This window comes from Equus przewalskii, chromosome 15 (assembly GCF_037783145.1).
Source record: "Equus przewalskii isolate Varuska chromosome 15, EquPr2, whole genome shotgun sequence".
NCBI classification, from domain to species: Eukaryota; Metazoa; Chordata; class Mammalia; order Perissodactyla; family Equidae; genus Equus; species Equus przewalskii.
Genome location: NC_091845.1, coordinates 60635353 through 60663229, shown reverse-complemented (window position 1 = coordinate 60663229; position 27877 = coordinate 60635353). Strand labels below are relative to the sequence as shown.

Below are 27877 nucleotides of genomic sequence, written 5' to 3'. Positions count from 1 at the left end.
CTAAATACAGTTAGCCCCATTGCTCACATCTTGCCAAAATCTGCAAAGAACCATAGCACAAACTCAGATATCTAACTTGAAGACTGCCTATAGTCCAGTATTTTTATGATACATTTTTTATTCCACATAACTACGTATCCAGAAAACTATTCCAGAAGGTATAGGATTCCTTGTGGAAAATGGAAGCTTTACTGTCCTTAAGTGCTTAGCAATTTTCTAAAGAAGAAACAGTTTGAACGTATTTACACCAGCTACAGGCTCAAGTCATGCTAAACATATAATTTGAACAAAGTTAAACCACAGGTTTTGTTCCATTTAGCAAGATCTCCACAAGATAAAATTCAGCTTACTTAGTATCCAAATTGTTAGTTTGTGATCTAACTTGGACATACAAAAAATGTCATTTTATAATCCTAAACATGAGATGATTAATAAACTTTAAGTTATGTTTGAGCTAAGAAGTTTGCATAAAGTTACACAGAATAATAACTTGTGAAACAAGTTAAACCAGGGGGAAGCTACTCATAGGTACATTTGCATACTAGCCCAACTTTATTTTTACTGCTTTGACAAGTCCAACAAGTATAAATAACAAAGGTGCTAATTTCAGGGACAAGTTTCAAACAATGAGAATGCAAATATATTATCTCATTTCATATCAGGCAATAATAATAAACTCAGCCCAAATAATTTAATTATAACCTAAAGTGTATTAAATTACTTCCTTAGGGGTTTCCTAAGGACCAAAGATAGATACGAATGGCCTATTTTAAATATGTTCACAGACACTTAAAGGCAATCACTATTTAAGAAACAATTGTGGCATTACTGATTTTTAGTTCTCAGAGTTAGAGTTCCCTTTGTTTTTCCTCCCAGGCAAAGGAAAGCTCGATTTGCTCTGGGGCTGGGAAAGTTTGCTGGCTAACAGAGTGAATGGTTCAATCAGAGTTTTCCGATCTGTAACTGTTACCTCCCACAGTCGCACTTTCTCACTTTTTGCCCATTGCTGTGCCACTTCAGCGTCCACTTGCCTCTGCTCAGAAAGGTCGATTTTGTTTCCTAATACAACAATTGCTACCTGAAAGAAAAATGGATAAAAAGATCACAATCTGCCAGCATCAGTTCTTAGGCAAAATGGAAAAATAAAGAATGCTGTCCCCTTTAACAAACTGCTTCATCAAAACTTAGTCTCAGATGTGACTGAATAGGATAGGACGTTAGCCTCGCTCCTCCTCAACGCACTTCTGTTAAAAATACAGATACTCTACAGGGTGTCAACTATGAAACATTTTAAATTAACAGATGAAGTTACTCAACTCAGGTATGAATGGAAGATAGACTTGGGGAAATTAACAGGTAACGGTTTCACTGAAACGTGTCTGCACTTCATTTAAGCTATACCTGCTGTTTGGGAAATCTGCAGCACGTACTTCAAAATAGAAGAGGAATTCTGGAGCTGTGAGAGTTCTGCACCCCTAGAACCTAAGTTCCATGAGAATAGGAACTTCTGTTCACATTATTCCTCATCAGAGAAGACTGCCTGATGCAAGCACTAGATATCTGCTGAATGTCTGGACCAACAGGAACATTTTACACTAAATGGAAGGCAAACACTCACTTGAACCTGAAGGCTTACTACATACCAGGCAACATTTCAGGTGACCAGAACACAGCAGGCCCAAGCGGAGAGGGAGGGAGGAGAGAGAATATTTTTAGATAGTGACTGTAAAGAAGACAATAAACAGGCTGACTGGAGAGTGGAGAAAGGGCAGTAAGAATTGTCAGACAAGGCCCCTCTGAGGAGCAGCTCTGAACTAGGACCTTTGAGCCTTTAAGTTGAGGGCCCTGTGCTTTATCCCTGGCAGAATGGAAGAGCAGGCCCCAGAGCTTTGGTTTTCTTGGCAACTATACCCCTCCATTTCTTAGCAGGAACTACCCCTTTAAGCCCTCATGTCATTCTTCATCACCCAGATTTTCATCTTCATGTATGTATATCACCTAATCTGACCTCCATCTCCCCCTCCCCAATTGCAGAAACTTCCACTTTGCCCCTAGAGTTCAACAAAATCCCCTCCCTATTGAATGTTCCCTTCGCCTTCTTGCCTAACTGAAAGCTGGCTCAGCCCTGCAGTTCTCACTACGCTAGGGGATGGGAAAGGATGTAAAGTGTCCTCCTTGTCCCTCAGTGCTGCCTCCAACAATATCCTACCCTAAAACTGAAGGCTGGTGCTTTAAGTATGTACTATCTGCTCCCTGCCCCAACTTGCTGCTCATTACAGACCTGGCTCGTGGTCACTACCACACTACTTTTGTCATAATTCCTAGTGATTTCAACTAGCCATGTGGATGACCTTCCAGTAACCTTATCCCTCACTTCTTTGGTTTCTGCAAAGATCTTAATCATGCTCCTGAACTCAGCCATTCACTCCCACGAACACATCCTAGCTCTTGCCATTAGAACTGCTCCTCTTTATGATACCAATTCCAGGAATCCCACTCTGACCTCTGCCTTCCTAGTTCATGCCTAACACGCTGAACGCAACGATTCTAAACATCACAAGGACCTACAATCCATTGACTGTACTGCCTTTATCACTGCTTCAGTCCCTCTCGTGTCTTACGTACCTCACCCAGCTGAGATTCCTTTAATTTACTCCCTTGCTGTCATTATCCTATTGTATCCACCTATACTCTTCGCCTACACCACTTACTGAATGTGGCTAGAGGAAAAAAAATCCTATTGGCTGGTCCCAATTCATAATCACTGACCTCAAGCAAGGTGGTGTTCTCCACCAAATATAATACATTTCCTCCATGTACTCTGTAACGAGACATCTCCTACCTTGGCCCTCTTCTCCAACCTCCAGCATTTCTTCTTTCCCTCACTTACTCTCAGTTGATGTCATACTATTTCAATAAGAAAATAGAAGCAATCAGAATAGAACTTTCATGTGCTTCCAGCACAACATCTGGCAACCTACCATCTTCCAAGCCCATGTACCCATCTTCCAGAACCCATCCTTTTAACCTGGACAATGATGTCACTCCAGCAATTATCCCCTCTCCTGCATCATCAGTTTTCTCCTCTCTACTCAATCATTCCCATTAGCATACAAAGACAATGATATCTTCCATCTAAAAAAACAAACCTCTTTTTATACATCCTTCTCCAGCTCCTCTCCGTTCCCCTTACCCTTTTCCTCAAAACTTTCAAAGAGCTGTGTTTGCTATCTTCAAGTCTCTCCTACATCCAGTCCAATCAGACTTCATCTCACTGTTCTACTAAAACTGTTTCTAAGACCCCCCCAAGTTACTAAAGGCTGCCCACTTCTTCCTGTTTTTTGACCTATCTGCAGCACTTGACATAGTGTGAAGTGCTTTAAAAAGTGATGGCTTTACTTGCCTCTGGGACACCTTTATCCTGGTTTTCCTCCTATCTCCTGGCCACTTCTTAGACTCCTTTGCTGGTTTCTCCTCAACTCTGCAACTGGTAAATGTTAAAGTGCTCCAGGGCAATAAAGGTTCAGCTAAACTCCTTGTTTCTCACCTTGTCCCCCAAATGTCTACTGTCAACACAGCAGCCAAAGTGATCATTTTAAAATAAGTCAAAAGATACTCAACCTCACTCATACTAAGGGAAATGAAACTATTAAAATATGATTTTCACCCAAAAGACTTACAAAATCCTGAAGTTTACACATTATTGTCAAGACTGGAAAAACAGGCATTTATTGTTATACCATTCCTATGGAAGGTAATTTGGCAATATATTTACCCTTTGACTCAAGAACCCCATTTCTGCTAACTGATCTCACAAGTAACTGTACCCTAAAACATACAACATAATCAATGTATAAAATTATTCATGGTAGCATAGTTCATAATAGCAAAGGACTGGAAATAACCCAAGTGTCCATCAATTTGGGACTGGTTAAGTAAGTATGATACATCTACGACCACACAATGAAAACTATGCATGAGTTCAAAAAAAACGGGGGGAGGCCCAGCTCCATGGCACAGTGGTTAAGTTTGCCCACTCTGCTTTGGTGGCTCAGGTTCATGGGTTCAGACCCCAGGCATGGACCTACACCACTGTCAACCCATGCTGTGGCAGTGACCTACATACAAAATCGAGGAAGACTGGCACAGATGTTAGCTCAGGGCTAATCTTCCTCAAGCAAAAAAAGAGGAAGACTGGCAACAGATATTAGCTCAGAGCAAATCTTCCTCACCAAAAACAAAACAAAACAAAAAACAAACCCAAGGAATCTGAGTACTGATATGGAAAGGACTCCAAGATGTATTACATGAACAATATGCAACTTTCAGTGCAAGAAAGAGAAAAATAAAAAATATGTATGTTCCTATTTGCTTTGTATTTATATAAAGGAACTTTGGAAGGATTCCCCAAAACTAGCAAAGTGATAAAATATTAAAAAAGCACGCTTGAGGTAGAGGACCTCATTGGTTGAGGACAGTGGTGGGAAATAGGGTTCACTATAGTCCTTTTTATATGTCATTTTTATTTCTGAACCATGTGCAAACATTACCTATTTGATTTTTTTTAGAAACTAACATGCAAATAAATGCAATCTAAGTCCAGGTCATGTCATTCCTTTGCTCAAAACCAATGGCTTCTGATCCAAAATGTTGCCCTCGTCTCCTACCACTCTCCTCCAGCTCACTCTGGCCTCATGGCTGTTCCTGAACATGATGAGCAAATTCCTGCCCCAGACCCTTGCATCAACTAGTCTCTCCACCTGGAGCACTCCTCCTCCAAACATTAGCTTGGCTCCCTCCCTCTTCCTTCAGATCTCTGCTGAAAGTCACCTTTTGAGGCCTTCCCAGATCACCCTACAGAAAACAGTACCCTCACTTCCCACTCTGCTTCACTTTCCTACATAGCATTACTCTTTGTAACATATATTTGTTCCTTGTCTCTCCCCCTCCCATCCCCAAAACAGAAGCCTTATGGGAACAGACTCCATGTGGTTGTCTTGTATTCCCTGCACCTCACCTAGAACAATGCCAGGCACAGAGAGGTTGCTCAATAAGCATTTGATGAATGGATGTGTTTAGATAAATCCCCATTACAACCATATGAGGAAGGTACTGTTATCATCTTCATTTTACAGATAAGGAAACTAAGGCAGAAAAGTTAAGAAGTAGAGCCAAGATTCAAGTATCAAGTATATGAATGTTCACTGAACTATACTTTCACTTTTGGGGGGCAGGGAGGGGAATCTGGAGGATATTGTAGAAAATAACAGCATTTATCTGTTTAGGTGGGAAAGATGGGAAATAGGTGGGAGGGCGCATTCATTACTTGCCTTTTTATGTCTTTTGAAGATGGAACCTTGTGAATATTGTTATCTATTCACAAAGTAAGTACTCAAAAGAATAAAAAAAAATTACAACCCAGATGTCTTTCAACAGGTGAATGGTTAAACAAACTTTGGTACATACATATTATGGAATACCACGCAGAAATAAAAAAGGAATGAAATACTCATAGGTGCAAGAACTTGGATGACTCTCCAGAGAATTACACTGAGTGAAAAAAGCCAAAACCAAAAGGTTACATACTGTATGCTTACATTTATGTTAACACTCTTGAAATGACAAGATCATAAAAATGGAGAAGAGATTAGTGTTTGTCAGGGGTTAAGGAGCGGGTGGGGATGGGAGGGAAGTGGGTGTGGCTATAAGAGGGTAACATGAGGGACCCTTGCAGTGACAGAAATACATTCTGAATCTTGACTGTATGAATGTCAGTATCTTGGTTGTGATATTGTACTGTAGTTCTGCACAATGTTAGCATTGGGGGAAACTGTGTAAGGGATCTCTTTCTTAAAATTGCATGTGAATCTACAGTTATCTCAAAATAGAAAGTTTAACATAAAAATAAATAAAATACCAAAATTGAGGTTAAGAAAATCTAGCCAGTGCTGTTAACCAGTACATTATATGGTTCCCTCCATGATGATGAGTCAGCCATATGAAGATCCGGACAAGGATCTTGATAAGAGAGTTCCAGGCAAGGGAACCAGCGATTGGGAAGGACTTAATAGGGGAACAAAATTATCATGTTGGGAAAACAGAAAGTAGACCAGTGTCACTGGAGTACAGTGACAGAGGAACTGAATGATAAAGATAAGATGAAAAGGACAGGGATGGGCCAGATCCCAGATCATATAAGACTTTACAGACCATGATAAGAATCTTATTTTTAAGTGGTAAATGGGTAGAATTCAATACTTACTAGGTTTTTTTCACTTTTCTTTTTTCAAGACTGAAGACAAGAATCCTATTTACCCAAGAAGATAATAAAGAGACCCAGGCCACAGGGATCCCAAACAATATGAAATGAACTGTGTGGTACTTGAGGTATGGAGTCATTAAAATTCAACTTGTACACAGTAACAAGCAAAGGCAGAAAGTCAAATGCTGGTCCTGACTGTATTTCCTGAACTAAGAAAAAAAATTATGAAGATTACAGATACTGTGGATACAATTTAGCGCTTTTAAAATATTTTAACTGCCCAGAAGTCCATGCTACAACTTAAACAGTATTATAATTCACATTTGGCATTTTTCACATACCCACTTACCTCTTTTTTGTCTTTGAATTTATCAATTTCTTTTTTCAGAAGCTCCACTCTTTGAAAGGATTCAAGGTTATTCACACTGTACACAAGAACAAAGCCATCAGCAAATGAAAAATAATGCTTTGGCAGCTCCACACCTTCCTGTAGGCCTCTGGTATCATAAAGATGTAACTGTTCCTTTACTCCCCGATCCGTTTCCACTGAAGCCATATACACATCTTCCATTGTTTCACAATCTTCCATTCCTGGGATTAAAAAGAAATTACTTTTATATATACAAATATCGAATCACTACATTGTACACCTGAAAGTATATGATGTTATGTCAATTATACCTCAATAAGAAAAAAAGAAATTACTTTCTGGATAACTCAGTACTAACTGCTGAATATTTTCTTGTCATTCAGCAAGTTGGCTTTCTATGTTCCCTATATACTATATATAAGAAGATTCATTTACTAACTTCCTTAAAGTGAAAGGTAGTACAGTAAATGACCAACATGCTTTTTAAAAATATTTCTTCTGGATAGAAATAAAAGTAGAAATAAAAATTTGGCAACAAGATTTACTATTACATATTTTTAAAAAGTATTGTTATAAGAGTCAAAGAACTTAATACCTAAATTGGAGAATTAAAGGCTGATTTTAAAAGTAGCTTCAACAGGGGCTGGCCCAGTGGCGCAGCAGTTAAGTTCGCACGTTCCACTTCTCGTCGGCCCAGGGTTTGCCGGTTCGGATCCTGGGTGCAGACATGGCACCACTTGGCAAAAGCCATGCTGTGGTAGGCGTCTCACATATAAAGTGGAGGAAGATGGGCATGGATGTTAGCTCAGGGCCAGGCTTCCTCAGCAAAAAGAGGATTGGCAGCAGTAAGTTCAGGGCTAATCTTCCTCAAAAAAAAAAAAAAGTAGCTTCAACAACTAAGTGGCCCCATTTTCTTGTCCATCAGAGGCAAGGACAAGACCTGGGGGAAATTTGTTAGCTTTTTTTTGTACAACTTCCACTATTTCCAGGGTCTGTTTACAGGACTCAAAAATGTACATGTCCAGTCTGGGCCTGAGCACCAGGCCTTAATTCCCAAGTGCCTACTTTGCACTTTTATGTGAATGTCCTGCAAGTACTTCAAACTAGCAAAACTTACTATCTTTCCTCCCTACACCTGTTCCTCCTCCTTGCCTTCTTCCCTTCATCACCATCCACCTGGGCAGTCTTCAAAGTTCTCTTTGAAAACTGAAAGTGTGAGTGAAAGTTATAAATCAGCCACTTTACTGCTGAAACATCTGCTCAAGCCACTGCCTCCTTTCATTCCCACTGGTGTATCTTCACCTGAACTACAGCAGTAGCTCAGTTAACTCCTAGTATCCTTTCCAGACTCTTCTGAAATGTCAGCTCTGTGGGTCCTCCTCTCCTGATTAGCCCCTTCCCTCCTTTCTGCTCCTATTGTGCTGTGTACAGGCAATACCATTTTATTTATTTATTTTTTGAAGAAGATTAGACCTGAGCTAATATCTGCCACCAATCCTCCTCTTTTTGCTGAGGAAGATCCCTGCCCATCTTCCTCTATTTTCTATGTGGGACGCATGCCACACTGTGTCTTGATAAGCAGTGTGTAGGTCCATGTCCAGGATCCGAACAGGTGAATCCCAGGCCTCCGAAGCAGAGTGTGTGAACTCAACTACTATGCCACGGGGCTGGCCCACAATACCATTCTATACTTAAATCTTTCCATATCTGTCCCCTCTGAAGCTGGAGTATAAACTCCTTGAGAGCCAGGACTGTGGCTAATCTATCTTTATAGCTCTGAGGACTAACAAATTGACTTAAAAATTGACCTAGAAAGTCCTGAATAAATGTTTGCTGAATGAATGAATGAGCTCATAATTGATGTCCCAATTTCAGTTCCCTTCTTGCCTGAGTGATCCTTTTAAAATGCATTTTAGTTTGCTCCATTTGTGCAGGTTTTGTCTCTTCAACTAGTCTATAACTTCCTTGAGAGAAATGAACTATTCTGTGTACACAGCATGTATTCAATAATCATTTGTGGATAAGGGGATTAAGGGGAGAAGATTAACACTTGGAATTGTAATGAGTGCTAGAGGCATATGATGAGAAAGGTATAGTATGGTCCCTGTACCCACTTTCATATTTAAATATGAGCTATATCCAGAGGTAAAATCATATGGATAACATCCTATACCAATAAAGCATACTATATTATAGGTTTTTGAAAACTATGGCAAGAGTTTTAAACAACCTAAATACTGTAGAATGATTTGTTACAGGTGCCTTACATGAACTGTTTATAAGTATTAAATAAAATCTCCATAAAGTATTAAAAGGAATAATGATGTAATGATAAATCGATTGGACCATGAGAAACCAAAAATTCACTTTTATCAGCATAATTATTTACATTAAGGAACGTGTTCAATGTTTAGTAAGGGAAAATTACTCATAGGTTTGAGTATATATCTCATGCTGTGATATATTAAGCTACCTGACGGAAATTAAAGCTTATTCTATTAAGACACAAATTTATTGAGCTTTGACTACAAAATAATTTCAAGGCAAAAACTATTAAGACTTTTGTCATAGTGGATGTTTTATCCACCAAACAACAGTCTGGTTCCCCTCCTTGCCCCATTAAGCTTAAACCTTTTGAGATTTTGTTACTCTATAAATCAACCAAAGTCATGGCTCTTCCATTAGCTCCCTAGATCCACTCTCCCACTCCATGCCATTGGGCAACTACCACTCCTCCATACCTGCAGAAGACTAAGGGTGCAAGCTCTAGAGAGGGTAAAATAGAGGATGCCTGGACTGTGGGATAGAGGGTCTGAGTTCCATAGTGAAAACAGGGGGCAATTAAGTGTCAACCTCCCTCTGCTCCCAAACCTTTAGCAGCCAGGTCTTTATCCTCCAGGCAGAGGAATTTGGGGAATCTGGCCAGCAAAATAGGAAAAATCCTAAATATGCTAACATCTAGGGTTGCTCAACAAGGCCCCACCCAGATCACCTTACAGTGAAGTTCAAAGTCATGAACCCTGTCCACATGCTTAGAGCTTTTGGTTAGCTTTTTAGTTCTCCACTCTTAATTATGAGCAGACAACCAAGGACTACCAGATACCTGGAGGAAAGGAGAGACCAAAAATCAGAAACGAGCACCTTAGAGGGAAAAGACTACAAAGAAAAGAAAAACAAAAAAATTACTCAATATTATACTCAGAGAGAGAAGACAGTGCATCCATGAAAAGAGAACAGAATAATAAGAAGTGAAACCTCTGTAGAAGGGCTAGAACATAATGATGTTAACTCCCAAGAAGTGGAACAAAATATTAAGAGTGGAAAATAGAAGAGGAGAAATAAAAAAATTAGCGAACTAGTCCAGAAGTCTAGCTTCCAAAAAGAGAGTTCCAGAAAGAGAGAACAGAGAACAAAGAGGAGGGAAAGCATCAACAAAATATTTCAGAACTGAGGGGCCAGCCCAGTGGCACAGCAGTTAAATTCGCACATTCTGCTTCAGCAGCCCGGGGTTTGCCAGTTCAGATCCCAGGTGCAGACCTACATACCACTTGTCAAGCCAGGCTGTGGCAGCAGGCATCCCACATAAAACAGAGGAAGATGGGCACAGATGTTAGCTCAGGACCAGTCTTCCCCAGCAAAAAGAGGAGGATTGGCGGCAGATGTTAGCTCAGGGCTAATCTTCCTCAAAAAAAAAAAAATTTCAGAACTGAAGACAAACATTTCCATATTGAAAGGGCCCACTGAATGCTCGGTACCATGGATGGAAACAGACTAATCCTATGATACACCACTATGAAATTTCAGAATACTGGGGACAAAAAAAAGAGCCTACAAAAGCTTCCACATCCAAAGCATCAAGAATGATAATGGCTCCCAGCATCTCAAAAGCAACACTAGAAGCAAGAAGATAATAGAATCTGGTAAAACTGAGGATAGACATCCTCTATGAAGCAGCAATTTCACTCCCAGATACATCCCCCCAAGAACTTGCCCACATAATAGGTGGCATATATGTCCAAGACTGTTCACTGCAGCATGATTTCTAACAGCCCCAAACTATAAACAGCCCAAATGTTCATCAAGATAGAAGAGAGAAATAAATTGAAGTGTCTTCATACAACAGATACTATAAGGCAATGATAATTAAACCACAGCTACCTACAACATGGATGAGTCTTACAGATGTACTATTGAGTGAAAGAAGGCAGACACTGAAGAATTTATACAGTATTATTCCATTGATATAAAGTCAGTAACAGGCAAAAGTAAACTATATCCTTTAGTGATACATACATAGGTGGCAAAACTATAAAGGAGAGAAAGAACTGATTGACCAAAAGTCAAGGGAAGGGCTGAGTTGTGATTGGAGAGAGGAACATGGGAGGCTACTAGAGTGCCCTCAAGGTTCTACTTTTTGACCTGCATGGAGATTATGCAAAGGTTTCTTTTATAATTATTCATTAAGCCGTCTATGTGTTTTATGCAGTTTTCTATGTATATGATGCATTTTATAATAGAGAAGGATAAAAGATGATAACGGAGCAACGCTTTAAAAATACTGAAAAGAAATTATTCTCAACCTGGAATTCTACACTCAAAATTATAATTCAATTGTGAGTGTAAAATAAAGATATTTTCAAACATGTGATGCCTGAAAAAATGTATCACATACATTTTCTCAGCAAACTGAGGAAGCCTCCATCGAAATTAGCATGTAATCATAGAAAGATGACGACACTGGATCCAGAAAACAGAAGGTAACACAGGAGTAAATGGAATCACAGGGACCATAGTAAATATCTCTACTTAGAAGCCCCAAGATTAGTGCCATGTGCCAGGCATAGAGGGCATTTTGAGGACTACCATCACCCAGTGCCCCATTCCATTGTACAATCTTTTCAACCCCAAAAAAAGTACAGTCATGAGCTGCATAATAATATTTTGGTCAACAATGGACCGCACATACAATGGTGGTCCCCCAAGAGGAGTACTATACAGCCTACGTGTGAAGTAGGCTATACCATCTAGGTCTGTGTAAGTACACTCTTGTGATGTTCGCACAATGACGAAATTGCGTAATCACACATTTCTCAGAACATAACCCCACTATTAAGTGATGCATGACTATACTGGAAGATATGCTCCACCAAAAGAAGGGCATAAACCAAAAGATGATAAGACATCTAGGAAGCAGGGAATCAAACCCAGGAAGAAAGAAAGGTAAAGGGAAGTTCCACGGTGACATCTGTGCAAAAGGCCTACATAAAAGGATTGCTTGCTCCTGGAAGGGTACCTCCAAGAAAAAAAAGGATTAACTGATTTAGCTGACCTCACGGAAAACTGAGAAACATCTGGACATGTGGAAAAATTAGCCAAAGGTATAAACAAAACTAACGAAATGACAAATAAAGCAAATGTTAGCTTCCATAAAAACAAAAAGAAAAGAAACAATCATAGTACACCATACTGCTCAGCTGAGAATATTTACATGTGCCAGTAGCTCTCTGTGTAGATCTGTAGATCTGTGTGGTCTACAGATCCACTGAGGTCTCCTTTCAGGGAATACACATGGGCAAAACTATTTTCATAACAATACTAAGACATTTGCCTTTTCCACTGTGTTGACATTTGTACTTGATGCAAAAGCAACGGTGGGTAAAACTGCTGGTGCCTTAGTACAATCAAGGCAGTAGCACCAACTGTATTAGCTGTGTTGTTCACCATCTCATACTTGCAGTTTAAAAAAAAAGCCAGTTTCAGGCCAGCCCGATGGCGCAGCAGTTAAGGTTGCACATTCCACTTCAGTGGCCCACCGATTCAGTGGTTCACCAATTCAGATCCCGGGTACAGACCTACGTACCACCTGTCAAGTCATGCTGCGGCAGGCATCCCACATATAAAGTAGAGGAAGATGGGCACGGATGTTACGTCAGGGCTAATCTTCCTCAGCAAAAAGAGGAGAACTGGTAGCAGATGTTAGCTCAGGGCTAATCTTCCTCAAAAAAAAAAAAAAGCCAGTTTCACTTAAGAAATGTCCTTGATGAAGCAGTAAAAATTACTAATTTTATTAAACCTCAATCCTTGAGAATACATCTTTGCATCTTTTTAATATTCTATGTGATTAATGGGAAGTAGGCATAAAGTATTTCTGCATAACAAATTATGGTAATTGTCCAGAGGAAAAACTCTTGTGTTTGAGTTGCAAGCTGAACTAGCCACTTTTATTAAAAAAGATGGAATGACAGAAAAACATGTTTATTCAGGGTATTTGACACACATTTTCTAAAAAATGAATAAAGGCAACCTATCATTTCAAGGAAAATAACTGACAGTATTTGTTGTCAATGATAAAATTTGAGCTTTTAAGTGAAATCAGAATTGTATCCATCACCATGAACTTGACAGCTTCCTAATACTGATGAGACTGGGGATGATATCAATAATTGTTAATTTGGAAGATCTGCTCATCTCAGTAAACCAGTATTTTCCAACTGACCAATTCAGGATGTTAAAAAACCATGTTGGGTAAAAAACCCATTTAAAGTGCAAGATAGATCAATGAGATTTTAATGTAATACAGCAGGAAAAGGTCACTGATGTGGTTTCAGATTCCACATTGCAATAAGCTTTAAGTAACCATCACTTGTTGAGTTTTAGTGAAATATCAAAGAAGAATATTCACAATTATCTGGAAAGGCTACTAAAATACTCGTACCTTTTCTAACTATATATCTGTGTAAGGCCAGATTTTCTTCATGTATTTCAACTAAAACAACATATCACAACAGATTGAACATAAAAGCAAGTAGATATGATAATGCAGCTGCCTTCTATTAAGGTAGACATTAGATTTTCAAAAATGTAAATCAATGCTCATCTTCCAAGTTTTTTGATAATATAATTATTTTTCATAAGAATATGTTATCTTAGCTGTAATAAGTTTACTGTTACTATTTTAAGTAACAAATATTTTTTTAATTTCTAATACAATAAAAATATCAAAAGATATAGCCAACATAAACAAAAGCTATTTAGAGTTTTAAGAGGGTAAAGGGATTCTTTTCTTTTTCCACCCCCAGCATAATTTATTTTTTGCACAGACATAAATTAGTATCTGGAGGCAAAACATTAAGAGCAAGATTTGTGACAGGAGGGATTCTGAAACCAAAATGTTTGAGAACTGCTGGCACAGGCATCATGATAAAAACTCAACGTGGATTTAACCAAAATTGTTAAATATTATTTTGGGAAGGTGGAAGAGAAGCAGAGCTCATCAAAATGATTAATAAAAGTAAGATAGAAATGCCCTCTAAGCTACTTGCCAGAGATAAATACTTCAAAGATCTAAGATTCTACTTCGCTCTCTAACATAAACCTCATTTTATGCTAAACCGTAACGTCTGTCTTCCTTACTAAACCATGACCTCCTTAAAGCCATGGACGCCGTTGTCTTCATTTCTGTATCCTCACAAGGCCTCATCACAGCCTGTATCATATAGCAAGTATTTAATAATTGTTTAACTCCATGAATGAATAAATGAATGAGATAATCCAACTCATAAAGTTAGGTCACACTGCAGCAAACAGCTGTTTCTTCCATTTTTAAAACCTATACAGTAGTACTGGAAAGTCATGTTTGAAATAAGAACGAGAGATCATTCAGGATATTCCTAAGTGACTGATGCTATGACTCCAAGACCACTATTCATTATGTAAATATACAGGAAACACATATATACAAACGAGAGATATATACAGTTGTTTTCTTAACTGTTATAACTTACAGCAAACACTCTTGAATTTCAATAACATAAAAATGTTTTTTTCTCTCCCCCATTTTTGCCCCCCTCAATTTTTGTTGACTTCTATGACCCTTTTGGTCCCTCTAGACTACACCTCACTTTCGTGTACCACCACAGACCCCTAACAGTTCCCAGAACCTACAGAGAAACGAGAGAAAAACAATCTTACCAATAGTATGATTCCCATAAAGGAGCTGCTCCAAAATTGCTGTTTTCCCCACAGATAGCAAGCCACAAACCACAACCCTGCAGCCCTTTCCCATCCTGTCTCAGGATATCACTGTGAAGAGAAGAGAAGATCTTTAAAATTGTATACTGTTGAAATCAACCTTTTCTTTTTCTTTCTAAGTTTAAATTTAATAAGCCATACATACATGACAAGAAATTTCAAATATAAAAAAACATATATAGAATAAGGTACATCCTTCCAAACTCCCTTTCTAGTCTCCCATTTGCTCCATTAGAGCAATCAGTGTTACCAGTTTCTTCTATCTTTGCCGAGGTAATCTAGGTAAACCTAAGACTACACATATAGATGTGAATCCACGTTTGTTTTCAAAAATAACAAATACATTTTATACAAAGAATATTTCAATACTAATTGAGTCTATAGGAATTCAGATAGAATCCTAGATGAAACCAATCCTTGAAAGAAACTGCCTGCTTGTCAATATTTACTTGAAAAAATAAACATTTAAGCAAAAGTTTAAGGAAGCATGAAGATAAAAATCTGGATAGAGAATGGACATGATTTTTTTAAAGAAACATTACTGCTATTAATGCTACTGTCAGTCTTTTCTCAGGAGAGTGGGAAACTGGATTTTGGTAGCCACATGGGTTCTCTTAGTCATACTTTGAGTCATACTTCCTGATGCTAGAAAAATTGCTCAGGCACTTTAAACCAGTAAGAAAAGCAAAACTTTTCCTAGCTTCCTAACATATCCAAGGAAAAGCAAGAACAGGTAACATTTTCTTCAATTTTTTCCTCAGAGGTTTTATCTTCCAGAAGGCAAAGTAACAGCAGCCAAGGCAGAAATGAAAAACGGCTCATCAAATACAACAGAATAACCTGGAAAGAGAATTTACATTTCCACATTGCCTTTGCCATCTCCCACCACCTCCTTATTTCCCCCAATTCTTCTCATCTGGAACTGCAGAACACGCAATAACTCTGACTAAAAGGGATACCACAACTCCTTTAAGTCAGAAAACAACTACGACAAGAAAGTTCAAATCAGCATTCACATAAAATGAATACCAGGTATCCTTCTGTGTATGCACGTGTGTTGTGCATCACTACTGGTTGGTTTGTTTTCTTACCAACACTGAAAACATGAAGCAACAAATGAACTTCCCATAAGTCTTCTCTACTTAATTTTTTCAAAGTCTGTAATTTTTTATGACCCAAATCAGCCAAAACACTAGTCTGCTGACAGGAAAAATGTTAAGGCTAACATTATTGTAGTGCAGTAATAACACAGCACTCTTTCTCAGAGCCATACACTACATTTTACCAGTAGAGAAATAATCATCACTTATGTGATACAACCATTACTTCCTGGGTGGTATGCTTGGAATCCTTCTAAATCTTATCAAGAATAATCACTTGCTTCTAGGAGAGCCACTGCTCTTAGGGGACTTTCTTTTCTTTATATTTTCAACATAACTGCAATAGAAAAATTCTCAGGCTTTATTTATAAGGGCACAGCTTTGTGTCACATTGATCATCCATGGTATGGTATCTCCTATGTCAGCAGCTATGGCCTATTTTAAAAGGTTTTCTACACGTACCTCTGAATTTATGATTAATTTAATGTCATCTCATTTATCATAGGATTCTATTCTCTCTGCATATTGTGGTCTCCTGTAAGTTATGACACCATTGAATCAATCTTTCAAAGGGTTTTTAATGATAATAGTTAAAATTTAAAGGAAGTTGGGGCTGGCCCCGTGGCCGAGTGGTTAAGTTCGCGCGCTCCGCAGCAGGCGGCCCAGTGTTTCGTTGGTTCGGATCCTGGGCACGGACATGGCACTGCTCATCGAACCACGCTGGGGCGGCGTCCCACATGCCACAACTAGGAGAACCCACAACGAAGAATACACAACTATGTACCGGGGGGCTTTGGGGAGAAAAAGGAAAAAATAAAATCTTTAAAAAAAAAAAAAAAAAAAAAAATTTAAAGGAAGTTGCCACCTAACCACATGAGAAGAGGATGAAAAAGAAATAAATCTGCCAAAAGATAAAAATGATGGCAGCACAGAACAATTCTGTTGTCAGAAAATGTTATTCTTGGAATCTAAATTCTGGTTTTTGTATTGTTATTTCCCTTCCTCTAAAAATGTCTTAGCCCCAGGAGAATTTCTAAATGCCAATCCTTACCTCCTCTCCCCTTCCTGTTCAATCAAAAAACTGTCACTTTACCACACATTATACCAATCTTCAAGAAAATTCAAGTGCTCTACAGGGGCGGGTACACGCTGTACTTGGGTAAAGCAGGCAGTTATAAGAAAAAAACACCCAGTGATTAACAGGCCTCTAAAAAGGGGAGGCAACTATGAGCGCTGGAGACTGCAGCAAACTGGAGAAATGCTGAAACCAATAGAATCCTGAGAAATTCACAAGTCAATTATTCCAAGAGTCTTTGGAAGTGGTCTTAATACATCTGCTTTAAAAGTGGTATGCTACAATTGTACTTTGATCACTCATTGATATTAGGATGAGCAGATAAAGTCTGTTAAAAATATGTATTAATTTATGTGTGTGTGTATAAATAAATAAATTAGGGGGTTTGTTTTGGTATATCAGAGAAGTCTCCATCAAGGGCAAACAGTAAAAGTAACAGAATAGAGGTAACTCAAACACTAGGTAAGGATTTTAAAGTATTTTAGAAAGGAAAGAGATGGGAAGAGGTAAGACAGAATCGGCCGTGTTAAATATTTTACACTGTCAAAAAGAAAACAAAGATGAAAGGGTATGTGTGATTAACCAAAGCATAGCTGAAACATTCTAGGTTCCTTGTTCTTTTCAAACGGGAAACAATACTACTACATATAAAACTGAAGATTAGTGACCTGGCACCATCAATTAAGAAGTCTGAGTTCTGGGGCTGGCCCTGTGGCGCAGCCGTTAAGTGCCCATGTTCAGGTTCGGCAGCCCAGGGTCCACCGGTTTGGATCCTGAGTGCAGACATGGCACCCGCTTGGCAAGCCATGCTGTGGTAGGTGTCCCTCACATAAAGTAGAGGAAGATGGGCACAGGTGTTAGCTCAGGGCCAGTCTTCCTCAGCAAAAAAGAGGAGGATTGGCAGCAGATGTTAGCTCAGGGCTAATCTTCCTCAAAAAAAAAAAGTTTGAGTTCTTTAAAAAGTTAATATCTAAGGTAAGATTTTGAATGAATTACATCAAATACACATACAAAAATACTTGAGTTTCCAAATATGATCGTGACAGTGGGGATTCACATTATGCATAAGGAATGGTTCTCATGCTTACAGATATTCAGATTTATACATAAAAACTACTAAAAACTTAGTTCTCTAAGCATTATAATATTTCATAATTCCCAAACAGAATAAATATACACCATTTCCTTCCAAATTGATAAAGGAGGCCATCTGCAGCATCTGAACAGGAAATGAACCACGTGAACAGATCCTGCAGGTGGCCAAGCCTCCAATGTAAATCTAGGTTTCAAGAGTCTGAAAGGCTCCAGAACAGATGAAGGACCTTTAAGGTTCCTTCTAACACTGTGATACTGTGAGAACAGAAACTGCTTACCCAGAAACTGCATCAACACTGAGGTTAATGCAAAATGCAGCAGTCAGAGCTACTTGTTACAGTCCCTACCCTAAGAAACTGCTGCACAATAAAATTCAATCTGTGACGGGGCCAGCCTTGGTGACCTAATGGTTAAGTTTGGCACACTCTGCTTCAGCACACTTGGCTTCAGCAGCCCAGGTTCAGTTCCCAGGCACTGACCTACACCACTCATCTGTCAGTGGCTGTGATGTGGCAGCGGCTCAGATATAAAAATAGGAAGACTGGTGGCAGACGTTAGCTCAGGGTGAACCTTCCTCAGCAAAAAAAAAAAAGAAAAAATCAATCTGTGACCTATTAATCTTCATCTGATGTATATGACTAAGAGAATGTGCTTAACAGACAAAATCCAATGCAGTTTTAAATACATATTGCTTTGCTTTCCAAATCAAATCTAGTGTTGCTAGAGAATAAAAACATGACCTGGTCAATATTCTCTTTGAAGGGCCATCAGAAACAGCTCCTCCAAATTGTCAGTACTTCTGTTCTTCTATCTAAAGAACTGTTTATGCAATCGGAAAAATATTAATGTTGAGACACTGTTAACATTATAGAGAGATATTATAGATAGATCTTATTATGTAAGCATCACATGGGGAAAACTTCTACACTGTGTATTTATGTAAACACCATGTACTGTGTGCAATACTTTGACTTATCCATATATAAAGACATTTTACATAAATACATAAACACACATTAAAAGGGTTTTGCAAATAATAGTGAACATAATAAAATATAATAAGCTGATTCCAGCTTACCATTCTTTTATTCATCCAGTAAATATTTACTGAGGGCTTACCATAATGCCAGGCATTAGGGAAAAACTAGGGAGCAAAACCAGAAATGATCCCTGCCTCAAGAATCTCAAAAATCAACTGGAAATACCAATCCAAATCTTGCAAAACTCCTGAGAAACTGCTAACGGCAAATTAAGAAACAAAACCACAGAAACTAAGAAATTAGCAGTCATTACTCACATTGCCAGAATCTTTTTTCTAAATGATTTGTAGTCAATCATTCTTGACCCATTTTTCTGACACCCCATGTCTGATCCATCAGTAAATCGTCTACCTTGAAATACATCCAAGGGGGGACCACTTACAACCTCCATCACTAATGAAGTGGTCCCAGGTACCATCTTCTCATCTCCTGCTCTCTCAAGGATGTCTGTGTCAAAATTCCCAAAACCTATGAGTATTTCACTTTACATAGTAAAAGGGATTTTGCAGCTGTGATTAAATTAGGAACCTTGCAATGAAGAGATTATCCTGGATTAGCTGAGTGGACCCAATGTAATCACAAGTGTCTTTTTATGAGGGAGACAAGAATGTCAGAAAGCAAGAGAGAAAGACCGGGATTTGAAGATGCTATGCTGCTGGCTTTGAAGATGACGGAAAGGGTCAGGAGCCAAGCAATGCAGGTGGCCTGTAGAAGCTGGAAAAGGCAAGGAAATGGATTCTCCCCTCTCACCTCTAAAAGGAATATGGCACTACTGACAACCTGATTTTAGCCTAGTGAGATTTCTGACCTACAGAATTATAAGACAATAAATTTGTATTATTTTAAGCCAGTAAATTTGCTGTATATTGGTACAGGAGCAAAAGGAAATTAATAAAACCTCCTAACTAGTCTCTCTGTTTCCACTTTTTCTGTTCTTCCGTTTAGCCTCAAAGCTGCAATCCATAAGATCCTTTAAAAATGTTAAGCCACAGGAAGTGACCCTTCCGCTCAAATTCTTCCCATTGTTTCCAATCTCAGGCACTTTGAAAACCCAAAATCCTCATAAGAACCTTGGCCTCTCTGATGTCATCTGCTAGTTTCTCCTATGGCTAATTCCAGCCACAATGCCTCCTTGCTGTTCCAGGCATACTCCAGCTTTGGCACTTTTCCCTCCGCGTGGAATCAGTGCCCACTTCTCCAAGGCTCACATCGTTCATGTCTTTTCTCAAATGTTACTCATCAAGGAGACTTACCATGAACATTCTGTCCAAACTTTCGACTCCCACTCCAACACTCCCTTATCCTTACTCTCCTCTTAATGTTGGTCCTTAGCACTTACCGCCTAACATAATACATGTCTTACTTAAGCCTGTTTCCAAGAAAGCTAGAATTTCTGCGTTGACCACTGCTGCATCCTCAGCAGTTGGGACACTGCCTGGCACATATCAGGCACTTCATAAAGGTTCGTTGAATGAATCAATGAACCATATGAGGATTCTTACAGTGGTAAAGCTGTGACAAAAAAAAAAAGGGAAAATAGGAAATGAGGGGAAAAATGACCAAAACAGCTAATGATTTAGAAAGTAAACAAGATTCTCTTAAACCCTGGCCACACTTAGAATTTGTTAAGAGAATTAAACCACATGATTGCATCAAAAATGAAAATATTCTGGAGACGCAAAAGACGTAGTCACCTATTTTTCCATAACGAACGCAACACAAAACGCCAGCATTTTCTCGGTATTTCTGCCCGAAACATTCGCACTTGCCAACCAGGTCTTGGCAAATAAATCTAAAAAACTGTGGTTCTGACGTACCAATCTGGGACCAAATCCGTAGGCAGGAAAGGCACGGAAATGGAAAAGCGCCAAGCCGCCAGCGCTCTCCCTCCCCACGGACCCTTTTTAGTGCAAAATCCCTGAGCTGGGGCCTGCGGGGGCTAAAGCCGAATCGACCCGAATGACCCTCCACCCGCGAAGCCCCGCACCGCAAACGCCTTCTCTGGCGGCTGGGGCGGCGTCGCGGGGGACCGTCCGAGCCGCCCCGGGTCCCGGATCTCTGCGCCCGTCCGGGGTGAGAACGGGGACGGCACCGGGAAGCCACAGCTACGCCGCAGGCGAAGACGCTGCCTCGATGAAGCGGCCCCCACTCCTCACGACACAGACCTGGACCCCTCCGCAGACGCCGAAGAGAGCGGCGCGCCGGCTGCGCGCCTCCACGGCGGACCTCGGCCACGGGAGCCCCGCCCCCACCTTGCCTCCTCCCGGCGGCGCGACTGTGTAGGATGCTCGCCCGCCGAGGCCTCGCCGCGGACTCACCAGTTTCGGGTTGCCCCTGCCTCTCAAACTCGAATCCTGACGAGCAGGGGGCGGGACAATAGAGGAGGCTGCACCCAATCCCTGCCGAACTCCGCCCACCAGGCTCTCTGCCGGAACTACATGTCCCATGAGGCTCCGGGTGGCCGCAGCTTTCCACCGGAAAGAGGCTTGCTGAGGTGGGGGAGGAGCCCAAAAGGGATTGTGGGAGAAAGGCTCTTTCCTTTCCGTCTGGCGGCAGCCATCAGGTAGGCTGTGTTGGAGTTTTTCAGTAGTCCATCCGCCGCGGATCTCCCTTTGCCACGGCCATCCAGGCTCGGGGACCCTGCGTCCTCGGAGTTTCTCCTGCCTTCTGTGCGGCGCGAGTTCGATCAGGATGTGGGGCAGCCCGGGCGTGGAGACGCGGCCCCCGGGGCGGGCTGTGGGGGGGATGTTGTGATGGCGGCGCGAATTCGAGCTGGGCCTGGAGCGTGAAGGGAGGCATGGGGCCGGGCCTAGGGCGTCGTAAAGCCAGGCCGGCGGGTTAGGTAGAGTAAGTGCTTTTTCTTCGAGAGTTAAGTTGGCGGCGGCGGTAGCGCCTTCCCCTGTGGTGTCGGCGAGGTCTCTGCAGGCCGGGCCCTGGGGGACGCCGCCTGCCGCAGTCACCCGCCCCTCAGTGCCCGAGTCTGGCTCCATTCATTTCGTCTAGCAGAAATGTGCCCGAGGCCTGCCTGCGCTGCTGCGCGCTGGCGGTCGCAGAGGTGGGATCGGGGCTGGCTTTTCCCCGCGCTGCGTGCAGAGCCATTTTCATCCTCAGTGGTTTCCTTGTGGTTGATGAGGAACTAAGATGGACGGACGGGGTCTTGTTAGACTTTAAAGGGATATGTTTTTAATAGGCGGTTTATCTCAAAGGTAAGCCAAGATGGGCGCTTACAAGTACATCCAGGAGCTATGGAGGAAGAAGCAGTCGGACGTGATGCGATTTCTTCTCAGGGTGCGCTGCTGGCAGTACCGCCAGCTCTCGGCGCTCCACAGGGCGCCCCGCCCCACCCGGCCCGATAAGGCGCGCAGACTGGGCTACAAGGCCAAGCAAGGTGAGTGGTGTCTGCGTGGACGCCTCGATAAAATATTTCGCAGGGCAAGCTGGAAACCGGTGATGAGGAAGAGCTGCCATCGCGCCCATGTCTGTCTTCACATAGGGCTTTGGCAGAAACCGCCTTCAGCTGCAGCGCATAGAGGTTGTTGGCCGGTGGATTATGTGCTCCCAGTTGTCTGAAGTAGCAAGTGTGTCGTAGATTGCAAATCGTGTGAGTCTAGACTAAAGCAAAATAACAGTGTAGAGTGAGAAATGACTCTACCTCTGTGATTAACGTGAAATGAGTCTCAAACGGGTATTAGTTTTGCTTACATTAGAGGTAACAGTATTTGACGTGTGGTGTGAAATATAACTGATGTTGGGGCGTAAGTGACATGTCGTTGGATCTTCCACCCTTACGGCTTTTATAAGACCCTTGTAAATTTTTTTCGTACAGGTTATGTCATATATCGCATTCGTGTGCGCCGTGGTGGCCGCAAACGCCCCGTTCCTAAGGGCGCGACCTACGGCAAGCCTGTGCATCATGGTGTTAACCAGCTCAAGTTTGCTCGAAGCCTTCAGTCTGTTGCCGAGGTGAGTGGTTTTGAGTAGCAGTTGGATTGGCACCTCCTGGGGTTGGTGGAGAAGGATTTCAGCAGCTCTCCTGATTAGCTTGTATACAAGTGAGTCCTGTGGGGTTTGTGATTTTTTTTTTTTTTTACTTAACTAATCTTGGTAAAGAGTTAACGTCAAAGACTTTGTCTTTTGTTACTGATTTAATGTCTCTGCTCACATATTGGAAATTGTGTTTTATGATTAGCGTAGACCTCTGGAACCGAAGCTATTGAAGGGCAGTAAACTTTGTCTCAGAGGGCACATTTCCCCCGGTGTATAGAAACTGCATTTATTTGTATCACTGATTTTTCTGTGGTCAGTTATAAGCTTGCTTTCTGGGTTAGTAAATAAGCTATGCTCTGTTGTAGCGGTTGGCAAACAAGGGCCCATGAGCTAAAAATGTTATTTTTAAAAGAAAAGGCAAAGAGACCGCTGTGACTGGCAAAGCCTAACATAATATGCTAAATATTAAAGTTTTCTGTAAGTTTGTTGACCTCTTTATTAGGAAAAGATGAGGTTCCAGAATCCTAAGTTTTAACATTTATGCCTTAGTTGGGGGGGCAGGTAGTAAGAGGGAATGGTTTCAAATCTAAGGATGTTTGTGTGTGCTATTTTAGTAAGTCTGCTTTATCATACTTAGGGTCCCAGCCTCTGGGGAGATGCTTGATAAATATTTGAGCAGCTAAGTAGCCTAATGGCCTCAGTCTCACCTAGTGGTGAACTAGAGAATTCTTCCTGTTTGATACTATGGGAAGTGTGGGAGGCTGACTTTGGGCCTTTTTTCCTATTCTAGGAACGAGCTGGACGCCACTGTGGGGCTCTGAGAGTTCTGAATTCTTACTGGGTTGGCGAAGATTCCACATACAAATTCTTTGAGGTGATCCTCATTGATCCATTCCATAAGGCTATTAGAAGAAATCCTGATACCCAGTGGATCACCAAACCAGTCCACAAGCACAGGGAAATGAGAGGGCTGACATCTGCAGGCCGCAAGAGCCGTGGCCTTGGAAAGGGCCACAAGTTCCACCACACTATTGGTGGTTCTCGCCGTGCAGCTTGGAGAAGGCGCAATACTCTGCAGCTTCACCGTTACCGCTAATATAAGTAATGTTTGTAAAATTCTTACCTAATAAACAATTTAGGACAGTCATGTCTGCTTAAAAGTGTTCTTTAATTTGTCTGTTAAAACTAGTTGTCTGCAGTTTGTTTCATGAATGCATTGTCAAATTATGAAAGTTAAAGTGCAATAATGTTTGAAAACTATAAGTGACGATGTATCTTGTTTCTAATAAGATAAATGCTTTCATCTTTGCTTTATCTTATTAGGGAGTTTATATGTCAGTGTTTAAAATGCTGTTTGGTATAATAAGTGTAAAATAAATTCTGTAACAGGAGTGCAGAAACTAGCCATGTAGATTTGTTGGTGCATGTGATGAAACCTACAGCTTTATTGGGGTGATGCAATGCTCTCCTGGATTACTCTCAACTGGCTGTTTTTGGAGTTTGGCAAAGACACATTTTTTAAATGGATTTTGCTTGGAAATGTGAAGGATATCCTGATTATCATATGCAGAAAAATAAACTTGTCGAGGGTCCACATTTTTAGGTCTTAATATTTCATTTATGTAACCACTGCTTGTGAAAGGAGAAAAGTTTAGAATGCCACCATTTTTAGGAGAATTGAATAAACCTGTTGCAAGAGGGTGCTCTTACAAGTTAAAAATTTTGGTTAAACAAAATTACCTTGGGCTCCACAGTGCAATTGAAGTTCACATAAAAGGTGGAGACTTCTGGTTTATTCCCATGACGGAGTTGTAGAATACTGAATTTTGTGCCAAGTATTAACGATATTTACGCTGGTATATGTTGAAACTGATGCGAATTGAGCGTTAGGTGAATGACAAGGGAATTAAAGTTGAGGTTTGTAAGCTAGTCGTCAGTGCTAGGACTGGGAAACTGGTGGCCGTCAGATAGCTTTCAAGTGTGAGGATAGAAAAAGTCAGCTTTGATGAAAATTTTAAATGCTTTGTAGTGCTGAAGTGACCATTATGAATTCTTTAGCCACGTTAGGGGAAAAATGGTTGGCTTTAAAGATAACATTGTTGCTCAGTCCAGTCAGTCAGGTAATCTTGGGTCAACCCACTTTATTCATTCCCATTAGGCTACTGAGAAAAGTTGGTGTTGATATGAGTTCATGGTTTCCAATCTTGTGTGTTTACAGTTATTTTCTCATCCCTGCTCAAACTACTCTCAAAATCCTTACCATTCCACAAACTTGCCAGGCCATCAATTGTGCCCAACTTAACCCTAAGCATACCACCACGTTCTGTTTGCATCATGTCTTCCAGTAGACTGGGCTTCTGTCTCCCAGGGTGAATTTGAGTGTATAGGAAATACAGAAGAGGAGTTGCCCCAATTCTTTCCAGTTCTGGGTTTGCTGACTTAAAAATAGGCAGTTTGATTTCAAAATTTAATTGCTGGTTTCCTTAAACCAGTTTTTTGCCTGTTCAGGGGTCTTAGGTTCAGTTAAATGATTTCTAGAAAACGTGTAGCAGGCTCATAAAACTGCTTGAGAACTAAATTCCTTTCCATTCAAAAAAAAAACTTAAACCATATATTTTGTGTGTAGAGGTTGTTCAACTAAAGGAATAAATGTTTATTAAACTAAAACAAATGGGCCTTCTGTTATCTTTTGTCATCAAATACTAATGTGCTTTAAAGCACACCAAATACCCTAACCTGCCAAAATGTATTAAAACGTGATGGCAGAAACAGTTAACAATTTGAGGGGAAATAAAATATGTAGTACTTAGTCTTTAGAGATTTTCTCTCGGTTCTTTGGTCCTTGCATGAGTTAGAAAAACTCATTTAAAAGTTTTCAAACTATAATGGATACCAGTTTGGGAAGGGGAGGGAGGGTTCAGGCAAAAAGTCAGCATTACTTAAGGGCTTGCTCCTGCTCTTACTACCCAGGGTTCCGTCTCCACACAGCAGCTAGAGGGATTGTGTTATGTCACACCTTTGCTGGGAACTAAAGTCCTTGGAAATGAGTTTCTGTGATCTTCCCCCACTCCTACCATGTGACCTCATGTCCTACTGCTGTCCTCACTCAATTTCATCCCAGCTTCCTTGCTGTTCCTCAGACACACCAAGCACTTTCTAATGCCTTTATGATGAGGAAACTCCCCAGAGCCTAAATGTCACATTAGAGGCTTTCCGTGATCACCCCACAGACTGTTCCTGTTTGCTTTATTTCTAGGTCAGCATGTGATTCGAACACCCAAATTGACTAGAATTTTCTTTAGGGCTAGAGCAACCGCTTTCTCAACAGCCCCACAAGAGGTAGGTACTAATATTAACTCACTTTTGCTGATGAGCAAACTAAGACATAAAAAAAGATGAAGCAACTTGTTCAAGGTCAAACGGATAGTGGCAGTTTGGATTCGTATCCTGTCTAAACTTAATTTAAAATTTTGATTAGGTATTACATTGACATGGCTAAGAATTCAAAAGATACAATAGGGTCCACAGTAAAAGTCTCCCTGCCCCCTAATTCCTCTTTTGGAGGCAATCAATGTGATCAGTTTTTTGAATTTTCATCAGGAGATACTTTCGTAAATGTATAAACATAATACATGTATTTTTTCTTTTTTACCTAAATGAAGGGATATTGTATACATTGTTGATTTTTTCATTTAGTTACATATCTCAGAGCTTTTTCTATATAGTTCACGAAGAGATTCCTCATTCTTTTTTTATGACTGCAGGGTATTCCATCATATGGAAGTACCATAATTTAATGTGGTCCCTACTGATGAATATTTAAGATTTTTTCCAATCTGTTGCTTTTACAAAAAATTTACCTATATCTTAGTTTGTCTGTAGGACAAATTCCTAGAAGTGGAATGGCAGAGTTAAAAATTATACGTATTGGGAGAGAGATTCTGCTCTGCCAGTCTGATAGGGAAATTGTATTTCCTAGTTCTAGTTTTCACTTCTGAGTGTGGCAGGGGCAAAGCCATGTGCACACTATAGCTTTTTTTTCCTGGACATACAGCTAAACAATGTTCTCCTGGTCTCTTATATGTTTAGGTAGAGGTCTTATGACATTCTTATCACTAGAATGGGAGCAAAAGTGATATATTACTTCTCTCCAAGACAATCAAGAGTTGGTAGGCCAATGGAGGCCAAAGATCCAAATAGCATGGCTAAAAGATGGAGGAAAGCTTCTCTACCCTTAGCAGACCACACAAATGAGAAATAAAACTTTATTGTGTTGAAGAGTTTATAGTTTGTATAGTGTATATATTGTGTTTATACTTGTGTTCGTTCTTATGGCAGCATAGCCTAGCTTGACCCTAATTCAATAAGTAGTCAAACATCATTTATATATTTGAGTCTTGTGTTTGCTTTACAATGACCTTCCATTATAATCCTTTGTCCATTTTTCTATCAAAATCCGTACACTCTTAAGCACCATGCTATATTAAATGAATTGTAGGGTGGTTGCTAGCTCATTGCTGCTATGCTTCGTCGTTTCTCTGCTCTTGAGATTCTTAAAGGTGACTTTATGTAGAATAAGTTTTTGAAATTTCAGCTGTTTGTCTTTTCAATTCTAAGCTCTGATTCCATCTCTAAATTCTGAAATTCCTAAGGGAAATTAGTAGGTGTATTGTATCAGTCAGGCAGACTAGATTACACTACAGTGACAAACAACCCCCAAATCTTAGTGGCTTAAAATAATAAAGGTTTATTTCTTGCACATACTACATGTTCATTGAGGGTTGGTCATGCTTCTTACTCCAGAAACCAGGCTACAGGAATAGCTGCTATCTGGAACATTTCCAGGTGCCCCTGGCAAAGGGCAAAGAGAGCATGGTACAGCATGCTCTGGCTTTTAGAGCAGCTGCTCAGAAAGTT

The 27877-nt window shown here is 40.4% G+C and overlaps 2 protein-coding genes across 9 annotated transcripts; one reads left to right on the top strand and one right to left on the bottom strand.

The window, feature by feature from the left end:
- Positions 1–100: 100 nt before the first annotated feature.
- Positions 101–21431, bottom strand: NKIRAS1 (NFKB inhibitor interacting Ras like 1). 5 transcript variants are annotated; one of them, XR_011527131.1, is made up of 5 exons: positions 21139–21280; positions 14604–14714; positions 6612–6853; positions 6263–6471; positions 101–1078 (listed from the first exon to the last, which is right to left on the bottom strand). XR_011527131.1 is itself a non-coding variant. In XM_070575951.1 (5 exons), the coding sequence occupies exons 4-5, from the start codon at positions 6849–6851 to the stop codon at positions 836–838; spliced, it is 483 nt and encodes a 160-aa protein (XP_070432052.1). In that variant the 5' UTR covers positions 6852–6853; positions 12493–12624; positions 14604–14714; positions 21139–21280; the 3' UTR covers positions 101–835. The 5 variants fall into 5 exon arrangements, 4 of the variants coding, with proteins under 4 accessions (XP_070432052.1, XP_008520395.1, XP_008520394.1 ...); XM_070575951.1 differs by lacking the exon at positions 6263–6471 and adding an exon at positions 12493–12624; XM_008522173.2 differs by lacking the exons at positions 6263–6471; positions 21139–21280 and adding an exon at positions 21292–21431.
- On the top strand, positions 21285–24556 carry RPL15 (ribosomal protein L15). 4 transcript variants are annotated; one of them, XM_008522171.2, is made up of 4 exons: positions 21285–21536; positions 22180–22361; positions 22800–22936; positions 23751–24556. In XM_008522171.2, the coding sequence occupies exons 2-4, from the start codon at positions 22190–22192 to the stop codon at positions 24054–24056; spliced, it is 615 nt and encodes a 204-aa protein (XP_008520393.1). In that variant the 5' UTR covers positions 21285–21536; positions 22180–22189; the 3' UTR covers positions 24057–24556. The 4 variants fall into 4 exon arrangements, with proteins under 4 accessions (XP_008520393.1, XP_070432046.1, XP_070432048.1 ...); XM_070575945.1 differs by having other exon boundaries at positions 21476–21536; positions 22164–22361; XM_070575947.1 differs by having other exon boundaries at positions 21525–21666.
- Positions 24557–27877: the final 3321 nt, after the last annotated feature.

What these genes read in the sequence shown, in the direction of transcription:
- NKIRAS1 (XM_008522173.2), bottom strand. Translation starts at nt 14,697, where the DNA reads ATGGGAAAGGGCTGCAGGGTTGTGGTTTGTGGCTTGCTATCTGTGGGG. An exon ending in TTATGGGAATCATACTATTG is followed by an intron (nt 6,854 to 14,603) that starts GTAAGATTGTTT and finishes TTTTAATCCCAG; the next exon opens with GAATGGAAGATTGTGAAACA. An exon ending in AATTCAAAGACAAAAAAGAG is followed by an intron (nt 1,079 to 6,611) that starts GTAAGTGGGTAT and finishes TTTTTCTTTCAG; the next exon opens with GTAGCAATTGTTGTATTAGG.
- RPL15 (XM_008522171.2), top strand. Translation starts at nt 22,190, where the DNA reads ATGGGCGCTTACAAGTACATCCAGGAGCTATGGAGGAAGAAGCAGTCG. An exon ending in GGGCTACAAGGCCAAGCAAG is followed by an intron (nt 22,362 to 22,799) that starts GTGAGTGGTGTC and finishes TTTTTCGTACAG; the next exon opens with GTTATGTCATATATCGCATT. An exon ending in GCCTTCAGTCTGTTGCCGAG is followed by an intron (nt 22,937 to 23,750) that starts GTGAGTGGTTTT and finishes TTCCTATTCTAG; the next exon opens with GAACGAGCTGGACGCCACTG.